Below are 16,860 nucleotides of genomic sequence, written 5' to 3' on the forward strand. Positions count from 1 at the left end.
TGCACACCAAACAAAAACACGCCAAGTCATGGGGCAAATAAGGTTCAAGGGCACTTGGCCAACAAAACGGGATATCCTTCAACTAAATCATTCTAATGATAGACATCGCTCATATAACCTATTCCAATCATCACGCTCATGCACCATAACTCAGAAATGCTTCATATCATCAGCCACCTTGGGCGCTGGGCCCGTAACCTGCTCTTCGTCGTAATTCTGACTTCCAGTGTCGTAGCCAACTCGCAGGTCGTCAATCTCGTCGCCAACCTCCATCCAGCGGCTGCTCGTCGCGGGGATCGGGAAAATCTTGCACAAGCTCCAGTACACGCTGAGCGAGATCAGGAAACCGCAGAAGTAGTTGACGTTGTAGATATAGGTAGCTCCCTTCGGCACGGTCTGACCGACGGCACCGGCGAAACCGACAACGTTGATCAGAATGCCCGCAATGTAGGCGGCATATCCGCGCCAATGGATGCCGAGCGTGTAGAAGTAAGGTCCCTCCTTGCGACCATCGTAGAGTTCCTTGAGCTCGAGATACCCCTTCCGCACGAGGTAGTAGTCGGATACCATGACTCCAGCGATGGAGCTAAGGAACACACTGTAGGCAGAAAGATAAGTGGTAAACTGGTTGCTGTCCTTGAGCAGTTGCCAAGGGCAGATGGCGAAACCAATGATTGCACAGATGTATCCTCCGCGGCGGATATCGATCCATCGAGGAAGCAGAGCCGTCATGTCAGTACCAGCAGAGACGGAGTTGGCGGCGATGTTGGTACCAAGCTGCGCAAGGGTGAAGGCCATGGCAATGACAAAGACTCCAAAACGCTCAGCGGAGCTACCGTCGTCGATGAACTTGTCAAGCAAGTTAAGGGGATCCCAGATAGGCTCACTGTACATGACGGAAGATGCCGATGAGACGATGATACCGATGAAGGAAGTGAGAGCGAAGCCGATTGGGATGGTGATGACCTGGGACCAGAGCGCATCTCTGGGCTTGCGAGCAAAACGAGAAAAGTCGCTGCCGTTGACGATGAGTGTCGCAAAGTTGGCAATAGAGGACATGATGCCCTTGACAATCTGCCATGCCAGCTCGCTGCCGTGGACCTTGTTGGATGTCTTCACAATGGGTCCAATGCCGCCAGCCTTGGAAATGGTCCAGGCAAGGAAAGCGATTCCAGCAACAGGGACCACATATGCCTTGACGGTGAAAAGATGTCGGATCTTGTGAACGGGGAACCAGATTGCTGGAAGGGAGCCGACCCAGAAGAGGAAGAAGGAGACGAAATTGGCCGTGGTCGTTCCCGAGTCTTTGCTGAAGGTGTTGGGAATGTCTGCGTAGGACTTCCAGATGGAACGGATCATGAGATAGACACAGTTGCCTCCGATGTAACTTTGGACTCCGTACCAAACGCAGGCTATTAGTCCTATTAGTGACGAGCGGCGAAACAGAAACAAGATTGAGCATACCCATAGCGGCGCGGTTCAGGACAGGCCACAAACTTCCCCAGATGCCAAAGGCAGCTCTGTTGGCAACTGGGAAACCAATGTGGTACATGGCACCGACACGAGCATTCATGGCGACAAAAATACCAGTGATGCTATAGCCGATCCAGACACACAACCATGCTTGCCACCACGAGAGGCCAGCAACAATCATGGACGAAGAGATCATCCAAGTGTTGATGTTGAAGGAATCGGCGATCCAGAAGCCGACAAAGTTCCAGGCGCCCCATTGACGGCGTTCCTTCTCGACCGGTTTCAGATCGTGGTTGGTGAGCTGCATAAGAGTTCAGCACAGCTCGATCACATCAATTGAACCTATTTACGCCCCATTTAGGAACGCAAAGGTTTGAAATATCTTCATACCATAAGCTGGGTGCTCGTCAAGCCGGGTTCCGACTCGACGGCGAGCTTGTCAGCCCAGGACTTAGCTCGAGAGCCAGTCGCCATGACGGCAAAACGAGTTGGAGGGATAAAACAGAAAAGACGAGAGTGGAAGCAATCTAGAAGATGGTGCAGACAAAACTGCAGCGAAAGAGTTCTAGAAAAAGCTTAAAACCACAAGAAGAAGGGTCTGCCTTGGAGGAGGGGTGATGACGTGTAGGTGACACGAAAGATGGGTAGATTGGGATGAGATCCAGTGCCACCAAGGAGAGAAGGGTGTAAGGGATTGCTTGTCAAAGAACAAGGGTGACCGTTTGGAGGTTCTCCACTGTCTCAGTGTCTTGGTCGTCTGAATGTGGAGGGCGCTGGCCGGTATTTATGGCTTGATGGTCGAGTGCCGCGGAGCAAGGGGAGACAAGACGGGACCCCATCTGATGGAGAAGGTTATCAGCCGCCGCTATCAGTCTGGCCATCCATCCCCAGACCAGACCTGGCCGTTGCAGATAGCTACCCGATGAACCGCGCGCTGGGACCATCGCCGCCGGCCACTCGGTGTGGATTGTCGAACGAAGGATGGGCGATCCCTCCGCATGGGAGGTGCACCTATAGCGTTTTGGGTAAGTGGTCGTCAGCTCTTGAAGAGCAGTGTGGTTTTTGTGCCATGATGGCAATGACGAAGCATACAAACACCCATTGAAGACTCAGCAGAGCAGTCACTGAACAGCAATCCGAACTCGAGCATATTGCCACCGACACTCCAGGTCACTCCAAGAGACATGGTTCGGGACCGTGTAGGTTGAAGAGATTGTAGCCACAACGCGATGTGACCGGGGTCCCAAGTGTCGGGGTGGAGGAACCCCCACCAGGACATGCCCAGTGAGAACAGAGAATCGTCATTGAGGCAAGGTTCAGCTCGCGTCGACGGTGTGATATCATGTCTCTCGATGTCTCTTCGCTCAAACAGCAAAAGCGCCGAGAACGGGATGAAGTGCTGTCAACCAAACCAAGTGGAGGGCTGATAAATTGGTACAAGAGCGTGGAAGCGGGTGTTTAGTGGCCGCCTGGATGACCTGCACATGCCCCAGGCCGCTATCAGAGCCGGACAGGCAAGAGCCATGCCGTGAGGGGCGGCTTCCCCGGTATGGCGTAAATGGACACACCTAATTGGCCAGATTTGCTTCTTATCGGCGCAACGACACGGCTAAGATGCTGCAGCGTCGCACCTAAATAATCTTAGCCTCCCTGCGAAGAAAGGTATTACTCGATCTCATCGAGTCAACTCATCCATCTTATCCAAACTCTTGGAACTTGGAGGTGATGCCAGCATTTATCTGCATATCTCTTGGAAGTCATCGTATCCCCTCGGATTTGTAAAATCTGGGCAATTTCACCCAAGATCTCATTCCGGATTCTTTCCGAACATGGCCTCATGCCATCCATCTCTCCGGACCTGGACTTTGATAGCGTCTTGACATTTTCGCATTGGAAGCTCTTGGGTGACTTCTGCATGGCTTGAGATACAACAGCCTCCTCAACAAGCCTCCTTAGGCTAATCAAGCCTCCATCGGATACCGAGATCGTTTCGCCGCAGGGTAGTATACATTAAACATTATTTTTCTCAACCGAACCACGTGCCAGCTCGTGAAAACAGAATTTTTCTTCAAAATTTGTTGCGAGCCCCATCGATACGTTACTTATCGTACCAGGCAAAGCAAGCATGGCATCAGTGGTGCGTCTTGTCTTGCCGGCTTCCTGGCCACCTCGCTCAATTGGGGACCGTCGACCAACCTCATACGACATGGCGCCCTCGCAATTGGAAGACTGGCATCCCTGGCGGGGAGGAGAAGACCCTTGTAAAAGATCTGAGGGGGACCAGTCTTGAATCCTTGGAAGTGATGAATGAGGGGACTTGAGAGATGTAATGGCAGAATCAACCGACATCGCTCAGAGAAAAACACTTGATCCTTCATCAACAGACAGGTAGGCCATTCATGTATTCAAGTGCTGCTATGTACACTAATAACTATGGAGCAGATTGTTCACTTGTCGGTCGATTCATGCCCCATCCTGGTCGACCCCAAATGAATGCGATGCGCGACCTTGCACCCTGAACCAACAGTGTGTCGGTCCCTGATCGTCGACCTTCAAGCGTTGTCTCTGGGGCGGAAAAACCACACCCCGAAGCCAGCTCGGCAAGTCGGCCTTGACTTGGAATCTGCGTGCGCTTCGGCTGCCAACTGCCGATGCGACGCTCCCGTTGCATGCCACTGCTTAGGCTGTCCAGAGTCCGGTGTCGCACAAAGAGATGGTTGTGAATCACAGGTTTGTCGAGTTATTATGATGTGATTCTTCAAATGATGCGTCCGAACTGCGCAGCATCCAATGTCTTGCTCTTGTCTATAGTCCTGATGCGGTGCCAAGGCCGTGCGTGACACGGACGCTCACCTTACCCATGCCACCAAACGAAACCATTGCCATGGTTCATTTAGAATGTGCTCTTCCAATCGACTAGTGTCGTCGTTTGAGGCCCGACTAGTGAGAGGCCAAGGAGGTGGTTCACCATGGAAACAGAAAAGGGCCCTGGAAAAAAAAGAAAAAAACACGTGAAGGCGCAGCTGCCCCGCGATTCAAACGGAAGCAACTGCTGGGCAGCAACTGAGCAACCAAAGCGCGCCTGCCCATTCACAAAAAGCCCACTTTTTGTTTCTCCCCCCACCATCACCATCAATCTATCCCGCCTCTCTCCCCGCCTACATTCAACCTCCTCCATACCCTCGATATCTTGTCTCCTTCTGTTGCCGCTGTGTTGAGCATCTGCCGCAATCATGGAGGACCAGCTGGTTCAGCTCCTTGCCAACACCCAGCTGTCTGAGCAGGGTCCCAGACAGCAGGCCGAGATCGAGCTCAAGCGCGCCCGCTCCAATCCCGCCTTTCCCCTGTCCCTCGCCAACATTGCCTCCCACACCTCGATCGATACAAGCATTCGCCAATCTGCCCTTAGTAATTTGCGGATTTTCATCGAGAAGAACTGGAGCGACGATGAGGCCGATGACGAGCCTGCACTCCCTATCGCTGATGATGTCCGGGGCCAGTTGAAGCAGGTCCTGCTCGACCTTTGCTTGAGTCCTGAGGGTGACCGCAAAGTTAAGCTCGCTGCGAGGTTTGTGCCTTTGCTTGGGTCTCTCTACGCTCTCTCAGGGTACTGACTAGATTCGCTCTTGCAGTTACGCTGCAGGCAAGATTGCCGTGCACGACTTCCCCGAACAGTGGCCCAACCTCCTTCCCACTATCCTCGCTGTCATCCCCACGGGTACCGATGCCCAGCTCCACGGTGCATTGAGAGTCCTCAGTGACCTCATTGACGAGAGTCTCAGCGAAGACCAGTTTTTCTCAATGGCTCGTGACATCACCAAGGTCCTGACTCAGGTCGCTCTCGACGAAAACCGAAAGCCCATGCTTCGAGCCCTTGCTATTTCTACTTTCCGAGGATGCTTCGACCTTATGAACATGATCAAGGAGGACCACGCCAAGGAGGTCAAGGCATTTGCTGACGAGCTTCTGACCGAGTGGAACCCCTTTTTCATTACCGTTCTGGCAAGCCGCCTGCCTGAGGCCGACCTAACCCAGGGCTCTCAACCTGATAGCTGGAACAGCATCATTGCGCTCAAGCTTCAAGTTGTCAAGACCCTGCTGAGAATCCGACGCGTTTTCCCCAACCTCCTCCTTCCCCAGTGCACCACCTTCTTCCGCGCTGTTTGGGAGGAGCTTACTTTGATGCAAGTACCCCACGAGCAGCTTTATATCAACCAGGATGCACAAGGACGACTGGAGGACTCGGACAGTCTCCCCTATACTCTGGACTTCCTCGTCCTGGAAGAGCTGGATTTCTTGAACCAGTGCTTCAGAGCTCCTCCCGTCCAGGCTGAGCTTGACGGGCAGCTCCAAGGCCACGCTTCGGCCCACGAGGTGCCCTGGATGATGGAGATCATGAAGATGCTCGTTGGTTACTCACGTGTCACTCGGGAAGAGGAGGATCTGTGGGATATTGACTGCTCCCTGTACCTTGCCGAGGAGACATCTGTCACTGCCAACTACACTGCACGAACTGCGGCTGGTGATCTCCTTATCAAGATGGGAGAGTGGTTTGACCAGAAGACGATTGATGGTCTATTCGGCTACACCAAGACCCTATTTACCGGCGAAGGCTCATGGCGCAGCCAGGAGGCGGCCCTCTATCTGTTTGTCATGTTGGCTAGCGACTTCCATGACATGCAGAAGCCTATTTCTAACCAGGTCGCTCATGCGTACTTGGAGTTGGTAAACTATGCCATCAATAGACCCCAGGAGCCTCTCCTCGGTGCCAGAGGATATTTGGTCGCCGGCGTCCTCTGCAAGTTTTTCGAGACCCCCGTGGAGCTCTTGGACCGTATCATCACTTGCATCACCCGCGAGGAGTCCGAGGTCGTTCAGGTCGCCTGTGTCAAGGCCGCTGAAGGGTTGACTAGAGCCGGACGCGTCACTCCCGACAGACAGATTCCTATCATCAATTCTATCCAGACCTACATGAACAACAAGGATCCTAGCGACATGGAGGATGCGGATGAGCTTTTGTACACACTCGCCGAGGCTCTTCGCGCCGCTATCAAGATCGACACGCGCATCGCTCTCTCCAACGATGTGCAGTCCGTTGACCTCCTTTTCAGACTCGCCCAGTTGGGAGCTAGCAACTTCCAGGTTACCATGATTGTCTCTGAGGCGTTTGAGGAGATTGTTGGCACCCTTTCCAACCCCGAGTCCTACGCCGCTCTGTGCAGCAAGATCCTGCCTACCCTTACCGGGGCCTTTGATGTTGCTAACCTTACTGAGGACAACCCTCTGGTTACGGTAAAACATCCCTCCCTCACCATGATATGTTAAAACTAATCACCTCTAGGTCGCTGTTGAGTTGCTGGCTGTCTTGGCTGAGCATGGATCTGAGCCCCTCCCCCCTGGCTTCGTCGCTGCTACGTTCCCCAAGCTGAACCGCCTTCTGATGGAGTCCACGGAAGGCGAGGTTCTTCGACCTGGCTGTGAGACTGTCAAGTGGATCCTGCAGCACGATCATCAGCAAGTTTTCAACTGGCAGGATGGCAATGGCCGTTCTGGCCTCGAAGTCTGCCTGCACATCATTGACCGACTGCTTGGTTCTTCGATCGAGGATAACTCTGCTTCTGAGGTTGGTGGCTTGGCTGCCGAGCTGGTTGAGAAGGCTGGTCAAGAGCGCCTGGGGCCATTCCTCCCTCAGCTCCTCCAGGCTGTTGCCAACCGACTTGCTACGGCTGAAGCTGCAGCATTCATCCAGTCCCTTATCCTTGTCTTTGCCCGCCTGACCCTCTCCGGCGCCAGCGACGTTGTTGACTTCCTGAGCCAGATCCAGATTAATGGTGAAAGCGGTCTGCAGGTTGTTCTCGCCAAGTGGCTCGAGAACTCGGTCAACTTTGCTGGTTACGACGAGATCCGACAAAAGTATGTTTCGCTCGACCGAATCGCTGGCTTTTGCTGACCGCTTTAGTGTGATTGCCCTGTCAAAGCTCTACTCCCTCAACGATGCCCGCCTGGCACAGACCAATGTGAAGGGCGACTTGATTGTCAATGCCAACGACGGTCGTATCAAGACGCGCTCGCGTGCTAAGCAGAGTATGTACTCATCGACTCGAGACTTTTCCACTGCCTCCATTCTAGATACTCTCTACCTCCAATACATGGAAGCTCAAGACGCTAATCAACCGCCACCGTCAGCAGACCCTGATCAGTACACGATTGTTCCCGCTTCGCTCAAGATTATCAAGGTTCTCATTGAGGAGCTTATTTCTGCATCTGGCCAGCGGGCTGCTTCAAATGCGGCCGCGGCGGCCATGGCTGCTGCCAGATATGACGACGAACTGAGCGACGACGAGGGCTGGGAGGATGATGATGGAACACTCGACCTGAGTCTCGGTACCACCAAGGCCGAACTCATGTCGTTCAGCGAGGTTGGCCAGCGACAGCGAGATGACGAGACCCAGGCTTACCTGGCCGACTTCTTCCTTCGCTGTGGCCGGGAGAACACTGCCAACTTCCAGGATTGGTACAACATGCTGACGGAGGACGAGAAGACTAAGCTGAACGAGGTAGCGGCAGGGCATTAGGGGGCAACTGCACATGAGGCGCCAAGAAAGCTGCCGATGCCATCGGCCTGGAAGTCTCGGGAGATCTCTCGAATGCGGGCGCTGCTGAAGAATCTGGATCCCTGAGGTGTCTGGCTGATAACCAACCAAAATGGACATGAAAAGAGTTATGGTATGAGAACAATACGCCATCTTCGTTACGGCAACGAATAGTAGATAGATGCGTGCAGACAAGGCTGATGCATAATCATGTGTTTGGCCTGGTTTATGAATGGACGCAAATTGTAGATAGACTTAGAAGAACCTGTGGGCGGCCTCTTGATCGAGTTAGGGGCACCTGTCGGAGCCCAGAGACATAATTGTGACGAAGGAAACTCCCATACACGAGGCAGAAGAAGAAATGAAATGAAGTCATGATTAATTGATTGTCATTCTGTTCGTGATCTCGTTAACGCAATCGGTGTCGACTAACTACTCTAATCGTGCAGACTTTCCTTTGGCACGGGGCTGATTAGATGATATCTCCTCCGCCAAATCCTCCGCCGAAGCCGCCACCGAATGGATTGTTTCCTCTGCCACTTCCAGGGCCAGGGAATCTTGGGTTGCCGCCGGGGCCAGTGGGATCCCATCGCGCCCCAGGTGGTGCTTGAGGGTCGTAGCCACCAGAGCCGTCGCCTCCATAGCCACCAAAGAGAGGATCATCAAAGGTAGGATGCATTCCTGCACCACCGCCTGGACGGGGTAGTCCTCCACCGACAAAAGACCCGCGAAGGGGATCATGAGGACCCAGACCAGGAGGGTTCAGATCATCGTGGCCGATGTTGTACGGCGAGCGTCCGGGCACGGCGAGAGGGTTGCGCCGGGGTCGGTTAATCTCGTACTCGTCCTCGAAGCCCGGAGGCGGGAAATCAGCGACGGGGCGGGGCTCCATGCGGGCCATCTCCGGGAGCGGGTTGGCCGGCGGGGGGCGCACATCCATGTTCGGCGCGGGATCGCCCCGGAACGGCCGGTTGGGGTCCTGGGCCTCCTGGGCGCGTCGCTCGGAGCGGGCGTTGGCTTCCGCCTCGGCGGTCTCGACGTAGCCTTCACTCTGGAGCTTTGGGATGAGCTTTTGGACGATGTTGACTTTGAGATCGTGGAGGATGTCTAGAGAGTGTTAGCTGGTTCGTGGCTTGTGGAGGATGGGAACATACCGACGATGGCCTGCTCAGAGACAAAAACCCCACGGAGCTTCTCAGCGAGATCACTCCGATCCTCCTCGCCGTCATTTACAGTGATGCGCACGGGGAGACCACTAGACTGCACAACGTCTCTAACACTGCGCTCAAAGCGGTGGATGTTCTCGTCCCCGACGGCTAGGCCCCGGATCTCGACCTTGCCGCCCATGCGATCGACGCGGACAACAAACTTCATGGAAGACTGCTTGTGCGTGTACACGAAGCTCAGGGATCCAAAGCCCGAGTTCCATTGTGGCGGGAGCCGAGGGGCGAGGGACTCGCATTCAGCTGGACTCTTGTGTTAGAGGATGGTTTGACAGGTTGGAAGGAGAGCTTACGTAGTTTCTTGTCTTCGTCAAAACCGCAAAGCTTGAAGCCGAGTGCGGCGAGATAAGCGTGGATGAGAAGTGCAATAGCCTCATAGGACGATGCAAGATCAGAGGAATCATCTCCGGCAGGGTGTGTAGGCAGGGCTTCCGCCATGCCGGCCAAGATGGCGCCGACACTAAGAGGCTCGGACATGGTTGGTTGGATGTATGTATGTGTGTGCTTGGTTGGTAAGGGGGTCAACTCGCTGTTGGAAGTGGCTTGAGCGGTAGTGGGACCTCTCTAGTTGGTGGAGTCAGTAGGTGGTTTTATATGTTTGGTTGGAGGTTGGATGAGAGGGGATGCTTGGGATGGGCTGCGTCATGAGGTTCGCTGCCTCAGCCCTATATGTGGATCCCTTTGGGCTGTCGCGGGGCAGTGACGATGAGGTTTTGATGGGGTGTTGGGCAATTGTTGCCTGGATTGGGCAATCAAGGCAGCCACGAGCCTTGATGTTGGGGCCCAATTGACAGCAAGGGTTCTTGATACTCATGCCGAGAGTCGGGCCACTTGTTGGTGAGTTTCTGCATCCTCGAGGCGGCTTCAAGCAGGCCATCTACACCCCACTGATCATGACTATCACGTGACATCGCGTTCCACTCAACGCGTCCATCACGTCTCCCCCAAACCACCAACCATCACCATCACCAACCAACATGTCGACGACAAACCCCGGCCCGTCAATCCCCTCCTCCCAGGCGGCTAATCTTCTCTCCTCCTTCATGACATTTCTCACTCTAGCCCTCCACACACTCCTGTACCACCGGGCCCTCTACCCAGCGGCAACCTTTCTCACCGCTCGCGCCCTCAACCTCCCTGTCCACCAATCTCGACACCCAGGCCTCTGCACATGGATAAATGACTCTGTAGCCGCAGTATCAGCCCAGCTAAGAAGAGGCACCGTCCGCCGCATAGCAATCACAATGCACGCCGCAAAGTCGTTTGACGTCCTGGAGCGCTGGGTCTTTGACGTAGAAGCCTTTCCCGCCTGGGGCGACGCAGGGATGGAAGAGGAGCAAGAAGAGCAGGCATTCCTTGCTGCTGGTGTTGAGGTGGAAGAGGATGACGAGAGTGTGAATTGGACTGATGTGAACGAGGCGTTGAGGGGGGCGCTTCGTCGTGTTGCTCATGCGGCTGAGATGATGCCTCCTCTTCCGGCGGGGAGCACGTTTACGCTTGCTGTTGAGTTGCGTGATGAGGCAGCCGCACCTACAAGCGTGAGTATAGTGTGTCTATCAAGTATACTAGCTAATGTTATTGCAGCATCCACAACATTGGATCCCCTCTCAACCCAATCTTCAGCCACCAACCGACACGTCTCTTAACCAGGGCTCTTCACTCGGGGGCCAAAACACAACACCCATACGTTCAGTACAAGCTGGTCCCCTATTCTTTGAATGCTGGATAGAGCAAAGCGCGTCCTCGTCATGAATCTTTAAAACCTCACATGATACCCAAACAAAATACATCGTCATCATGACACTTCGTATTCTCTAGTCCTCTCGCATAACATGACATCAAACCGTTTCCCCGGGTCCAGATCCCAGACCAGGCCCGGTCCAGCCATTACCGTTCGGCCCTGCTCGTTACTCCGCCAGTCCTAGAGCCCTCCGCATAATATACAGCCCTTCCGGCAAGACCTGACAAACTCCCCGCCTCGTAATCGCAAAGATCCTTTTGAAACGCCCAAACAGCCTCCAAGTTAGCCCCCCAGAGGACAGCAGCGCCTACTCCGTCGTCCCCTTCAACGCCGCGCGCAGGCTCACCATCTCGCGCTTCAGTCGCGCGTTCTCCTTCTTCATTCGTGCCGTCTCCTCGCTCTGGTCGCGCAACCGTGTCATCAGGTCTTCCTTTTCTTCCTTGCCCTTGCCCTTGAGCGCCTTGACAATCTTGCCAAGCTCTCCGTTGAACTTTTCGTATAGTAATTCGTTCTCTGCTACTGCCTCCTTGTATAGTTGATCGATGGCCCGCACCTTGGCCTCGGCTGCCTTGACCGTGGTTTCCATGTCGTGCTGGATCGCATCGTGCTTCTCCTGTAGTTCCTGAACCGCCATGGGTATACGGTCTTCAAGTTGTCTCACGGCAGCGCCTAATCGTCGCATATCAACAGAGTGGGAGCCTGGTGGCCTTGTGCTATTAACGCGGGCCATCTCTTCTCCAATCTTGGATAGCTCTGACTTAAGAGACGCATCCACCTCGTCAACCGCCTGCTTCTCAGTGTTGAGACGTTCTCGGAGTTTCTGTGGCGATTGTAGGCGAAGTCTCTGTGTTCCCGGTCTTGATGGGCTGAAGCTCTGACGGCGAGGTGGCGACTCAGATCCTGGAGGTGCTGATCGATATGGGCGCAATGTCGGGATGTTGGTTGATGATAGTGTCCTGGAATGTCTATGGCCCTTGGTCGGCGACCCTGACTTGTTTGGCTCTTCCAGGGGTTCTGGTGGTGGACTCTGTGGGAAGGGGTCTCCAAGGTTCTCCTTTTGCCTCGAGGTCCGCATCGTCTGAGCCACACGTGGACTCATTGGTATTCTAGACGGAGTCGTCGCCTTGGGGCTCGCGTTGACCTTCTCCGACGTCTCCTTTGCATCTTGCAGCGGCTGCGTCTCATCGTCATCGAGTGACGCCGCTGCCATGAGGCTCTTGAGATCCGACAGTGAGCTGCGACGCTTCTTTCTTGGCGATCGCGGTGGCGGTCGCTCAGTTTCTGGTTCTCCAATCGTCTCCAACGTTCGGTGTGAGCTGCCAGGTCTCTGCACCTCGTCAAACGCCCCTGCTATTGGCGGACGGTTATCCTTGGAGCCTGGTCTCCGCTGCAGCTTCTTGGGTAGTGTATTGTCATCGATGGACCTTGAACGGCCCAGCGATGCTTTGGATAGGCTGGCCGGTTCACCGGTGGCGGGGTTCCGGTGTTTGCTGAGCGTCCGCCAGACTGAAGACCGGTCATCCTTGCTATTCTGCCGCAATAGAGTGTCGAAGCCAAACTTGCGCCGGAGTGATGATGTGTTGGAGACCAAAGAGGGGGTATATGCCTTCCCACGGATTGCAGAATTGATCGACTCATATGCCGTGCTATCAAGATTGAAGCTGTGATTTAAGCCAGGCTCCTCGAAAATGCGATCACAATCCTCCACGAGGCGATCAAGCAAGTTGATGTAATTCGGCGCCGTCCCATCATACACAAGCAACTCGGCAAACGCAAGTGTCAAGGCACCCCTATCACCGTCATTGCCGCACCCGTCCAGCAGATCGGCCAACAGCTTGATAAGGGCAGTGAAAGCGCGGCGGTTCTGTGGCGCCATGTCTCCAAACAAGAAGTTGACAAAGTCGGCAAAATCTCCAGGCACTCTCTTGTTCACACGCGCCTGAAGGGTGTCGAGAGACTGCATCGACATGACTGGGCCCATTTGCTCAGCCCAAGCGATGCGCAAGAACTTCTCAAAGGCAACAAATATGACTTCTGTGCTCAGATCTGACACCGAGTCAAAATCAAAAGGACTCTCGATGAGTCTGTTGTAGAAATCATTGACCGAAAGCTCATCAACCATGGAGCGATTCAACAATGTGCGGCCAACGATAAGGCCCTTGCGAGACTGGAAAGCAGCGACATATCCTGTGAATGTTTGCTCCAACCGCACCAATGGGTTTTCGGGACGGTTTTCCTCTTGAGACACACTGTCCTTGCTCCCCTTTATGGAGCTCACCACAGATGCCTGGCTGTTGTTGCGGTGGATAGATGGCACCTGCTTGTGCTTGGACCCGATGCTCGCCGTATCAGAAACATGAGCAGAGCTGCCGGACCAGAAGCTGGAGAGAAGTTTGACTGGGGATGTGCCCAAGAATGATCGAGTCTTCTCAGCCCTAGTCCAAAGGGAAAGCCCATGCAATGTTTTGGAGTAGTACGAAACAAGAGGCGCTGTCAATTGCATGTTGGAGACACTGTGCTGTGTGCTCAATAGTTGGATGACTGGGATAGATTAGTATACATTCTGTTTAACTCATGTCCGTGACAATACTTACTTCGTCGTGACATTGTGGGAAGGAAATCCTCCAGGAACACATCATCCTGGAATTGCCTCCCGTTCAATCCAACAGTGAGCATCGAGACTCGCTTCATGTCGTTGGTCGAAACGTTGACTACAATCTCGACACCATAATGGCCCACTGGTGCTCCTTTAGTGCCCCTATCATGGTCAACGACCACTCGGATCGGGGCGGGCTCCTTGCGGCCCTCGATCAGTTGGTCGGCACCCTCCTGGAAGATGGCTGCGTGTAGGCCCAGGTTGCTATCTGGCATACGAGCAGACCGGAGTGTCCATGTAGGATCTTCGCGCTCCTTCTCCGAGAAGCGTGCCTCGACCCGGGCTTTGACCACGTCCTCACCCCATTTGGCGGCCCTGGTCTCGTATAGCTCCTGCAGAAGGAAGCATCGCGACGTGACGGCACTGCTGATCCTATGCTCACCGGGGTGAACCCCCCTCATCTCTGATGTTGAAGTCATCCAGAAAAGCGTCCCATCTGCTGCCTCGGTGAATCTGACCTCTGACAGTTCGTGCCAGCCCGTGAAGACGAATTCATACGTTGCTGGGCCGCCTGCTGCATTGGTCATGGAAATGAGCAAGCCAGCTGCCGATGGCTTTTCGATTTCGCGCAAAAGATCGCGACCAGTCATGGTACCACTCATCTTCTTAAGAATGACCACACAATCTGAGAAGAGGAGGAAGACACCAGACTTGTCTGACTGATTCATCATCGGCTGGAAGGGAGGTGCCAATTCGACAAAATCAGCTGCAACAATGAGGCGCCCCTGAGGCTCAAGATCCACTGGCCAGGCTTCAACCATATTTCGAAGTCGACTAGCAACATGTGGTTTGTCCGGTAGCGGTTCGTCCATGGAGCAGATATTTGTGATAATGTCTCGCGCCTTTAGCATAGGCTGCAGAGCGGGGTGCGTTATGGGAATGCATCCGACAATCTGGTCGATTAGCAAGCTGTACCGGGGGAGTCGCTGTACGGGCTCGATCAGGATAGAGCGAATCGTCTGCTCACCAGCCTGAGCAACCCGTTGCTTGAAGCTCGACTGCTGGTCGAGAAAAGAGTTGAGCAGCGACGGAAAGTGCTGGCTGGCCTTGATATAATCCTGGTAGCAGTCGGTAAACCTGGGAAACCATTCCAGAAACAACCTCGCAATCGCCAGGGCACCGCTTGGATCCTTTGTGCGGCCAAGCCTCGAACCCGTGAAGCTTGTGCTAGGTGTCTCCATATCCCGTGTGGCTTCCTCTTCCGTTTCGTCCATGATTCGCCGCATCTCCTCCGTGAAACCCGAGTTGACCTGTAGAATTCCATCCGCCGACTTTGGAAACAATCTCTCCAGTTCTTCCTCAGATGGGCTGAGACTACCAGGAGGGCGTGCCGCGGCGCTCTCCCGGAAGTCAGCAGCGACATGTCTCACCAGCTCCCTCACCTTGGCAACATAGCGCTCCTCTGTATGTACCAACTCGGCCAGCTTCATGCGCAATTCCACCTTTTGGTCCTTGGAGAAGGATTTGCTGCGGTTCAGGGCAGAAGGCTTGGAAGGTGCCCTCCGCAAACGACTAGTCGGCAGAAAGACAGGGTCTCCAAACAACTTCACCAGGGGAGTATATCCACCGTATTGCCGCAGAGTTGGGTCGAGAATGTCGTCTTCATCATCGGGAACGTCTTCGAGATCGTCGGGCTGGAGTGGCACGATAGCTCCGGGCGGGAGCACGAGGTCGAGGTCGAGGTTGCTGATGTGTTGGGTCTGCAGGGCATCCTGTAAGGTCTCAATGATGTCCGCTGTGTGGTCGCTCGCGACCATATCCTTGACAATATCGGCGGCATGTTGTTCGCTGAACAGAGCGGGTGCACTGCCCGGACGTCGACCTCTCGTGGGGTAAAGGTTCTTTAGATATGCCTTTACACACTCCGGCAGCTCGGTGAAGTACTTGAACAGGCCAAAGGCGAGGGCACGGTAGACCTCGTCGCCCTGAAACTCGCGGGGCAGGAAGTGGACGACGCTATAGAATGCCGAGTTGGGCGAGATGGTGATGCGAGGAAAACAGTGAAAGCCTGCCGGTGTGAAGACATGGACCTGGACACGGGAGCTGTTGAGGGTATAGTTGGCGGTGGTCGAGGGGCCGTGGAAGATGAGGACAGGGAGATGGCCCAGCAAGGGGTCGACGGCTTGATAAAGAGTGACATGATCGGGCGAGAGGGCCAGATCGTCGGTAACGCGAACCATGGCGACGGCGACGGCGACGGCGGCGTGTTGTCGTCACAATGGGTCGGGAGCTAGGCGACCCTCGCTCGAAGGGTGCGTGTGTGTTGACGTTGACGGGCGGTCTCGAGGTCGGGCCGCAGATGGGCGGGAGGGATTGAATTCGGGTCGGAATAAGAGCAGCCGAAGGAGGGAGTGAAGGAAAGAAGAAAGAGAGCGCAAACGAAAACGAGACCTCGCCTCCTCGTCACGCACACGCACGCTCGTCAGAATCAGACTCGGGCATGGGGTTGGGTTTGTGTGGTTCGTGGGGAGGAAGAGCGAGGCCGGGATCAACAGTAGCAGTAGATGAGTAAAAGGCGAGGGGAGCGGAAGGCGGGCGGAGGAGAGTGGGCCGGGGTCTGTGTCGCATCCAGAGTAAACATTGATGCGTCACACAGATTGATGTTGCGTCCGTCGGGTTGCATTCAACCATCAACAAACACACGTGATGAAGAGTTGTAAATAGAGGAGAGAGAGAAATTCTACTATTGCTTGTTTTCGGCCGAGACAAATAGTTTTAACCTGCACTCATTCTGATACAAATTCGAGACTTGAAGCACCTCCCTCCGTTGGCCCAGACGACAAGGAAGGGAATCTTACATCCCCCAGCTCCACTACAAGCAAGCAACAAACAATGGCCCTGCCCTGACTCCAGCGGGCGGTCAAAAAATTTGATGGGGTCGGGTCCGGTCCCTGCGCGGGCGGCGTCGGTCGTCAGCGGGAACTCCCTTCCCTTTCAGCGCCTGATGAAGGCTGAATCTTAGGTTGGGGCGCCCCCCGCCCGCTCCCAGCCCCGGCACTAAAATTCCATCCATGCCCGCCCTGCATCCATCTTATCTCGACGCGTTCAGTTCATTCATGCATTGGACATCACGCGTTCAGCCACTTTGTTCTCCTCAATGGCTGAAACTTGATGCTGTAATTCTGCATGATTTTTTAAAGTGAGCATCGTGTGCTCACTTTGCCAACTGTGTCC

At 54.5% G+C, this 16,860-nt stretch overlaps 4 protein-coding genes and 1 pseudogene across 5 annotated transcripts, besides 1 other annotated feature; 2 read left to right on the plus strand and 3 right to left on the minus strand.

Annotated features, from left to right (window-relative positions):
• Positions 1 to 150: 150 nt before the first annotated feature.
• On the minus strand, positions 151 to 1,947 carry NCS54_00233200 (Hypothetical protein; the record flags this gene model as incomplete). The annotated part of the gene is made up of 3 exons (XM_053147933.1): positions 151 to 1,412; positions 1,465 to 1,774; positions 1,864 to 1,947. 3 exons carry the CDS (start codon positions 1,945 to 1,947, stop codon positions 151 to 153), a joined length of 1,656 nt encoding a protein of 551 aa, XP_053003908.1.
• Positions 1,948 to 4,706: 2,759 nt separating this feature from the next.
• On the plus strand, positions 4,707 to 8,048 carry NCS54_00233300 (Importin N-terminal domain-containing protein; the record flags this gene model as incomplete). Its single annotated transcript, XM_053147934.1, has 4 exons — positions 4,707 to 5,041; positions 5,106 to 6,765; positions 6,815 to 7,386; positions 7,433 to 8,048. 4 exons carry the CDS (start codon positions 4,707 to 4,709, stop codon positions 8,046 to 8,048), a joined length of 3,183 nt encoding a protein of 1,060 aa, XP_053003909.1.
• Positions 8,049 to 8,538: 490 nt separating this feature from the next.
• Positions 8,539 to 9,853, minus strand: NCS54_00233400 (annotated as a pseudogene). The gene is made up of 3 exons: positions 9,583 to 9,853; positions 9,221 to 9,532; positions 8,539 to 9,173 (listed from the first exon to the last, which is right to left on the minus strand).
• Positions 8,539 to 9,853: a sequence feature.
• Positions 9,854 to 10,266: 413 nt separating this feature from the next.
• Positions 10,267 to 11,041, plus strand: NCS54_00233500 (HORMA domain-containing protein; the record flags this gene model as incomplete). The annotated part of the gene is made up of 2 exons (XM_053147935.1): positions 10,267 to 10,827; positions 10,874 to 11,041. The coding sequence occupies 2 exons, from the start codon at positions 10,267 to 10,269 to the stop codon at positions 11,039 to 11,041; spliced, it is 729 nt and encodes a 242-aa protein (XP_053003910.1).
• Positions 11,042 to 11,337: 296 nt separating this feature from the next.
• Positions 11,338 to 15,866, minus strand: NCS54_00233600 (Hypothetical protein; the record flags this gene model as incomplete). The annotated part of the gene is made up of 2 exons (XM_053147936.1): positions 11,338 to 13,571; positions 13,625 to 15,866. 2 exons carry the CDS (start codon positions 15,864 to 15,866, stop codon positions 11,338 to 11,340), a joined length of 4,476 nt encoding a protein of 1,491 aa, XP_053003911.1.
• Positions 15,867 to 16,860: the final 994 nt, after the last annotated feature.

Source organism: Fusarium falciforme, chromosome 2, assembly GCF_026873545.1.
Source record: "Fusarium falciforme chromosome 2, complete sequence".
NCBI lineage: Eukaryota > Fungi > Ascomycota > Sordariomycetes > Hypocreales > Nectriaceae > Fusarium > Fusarium falciforme.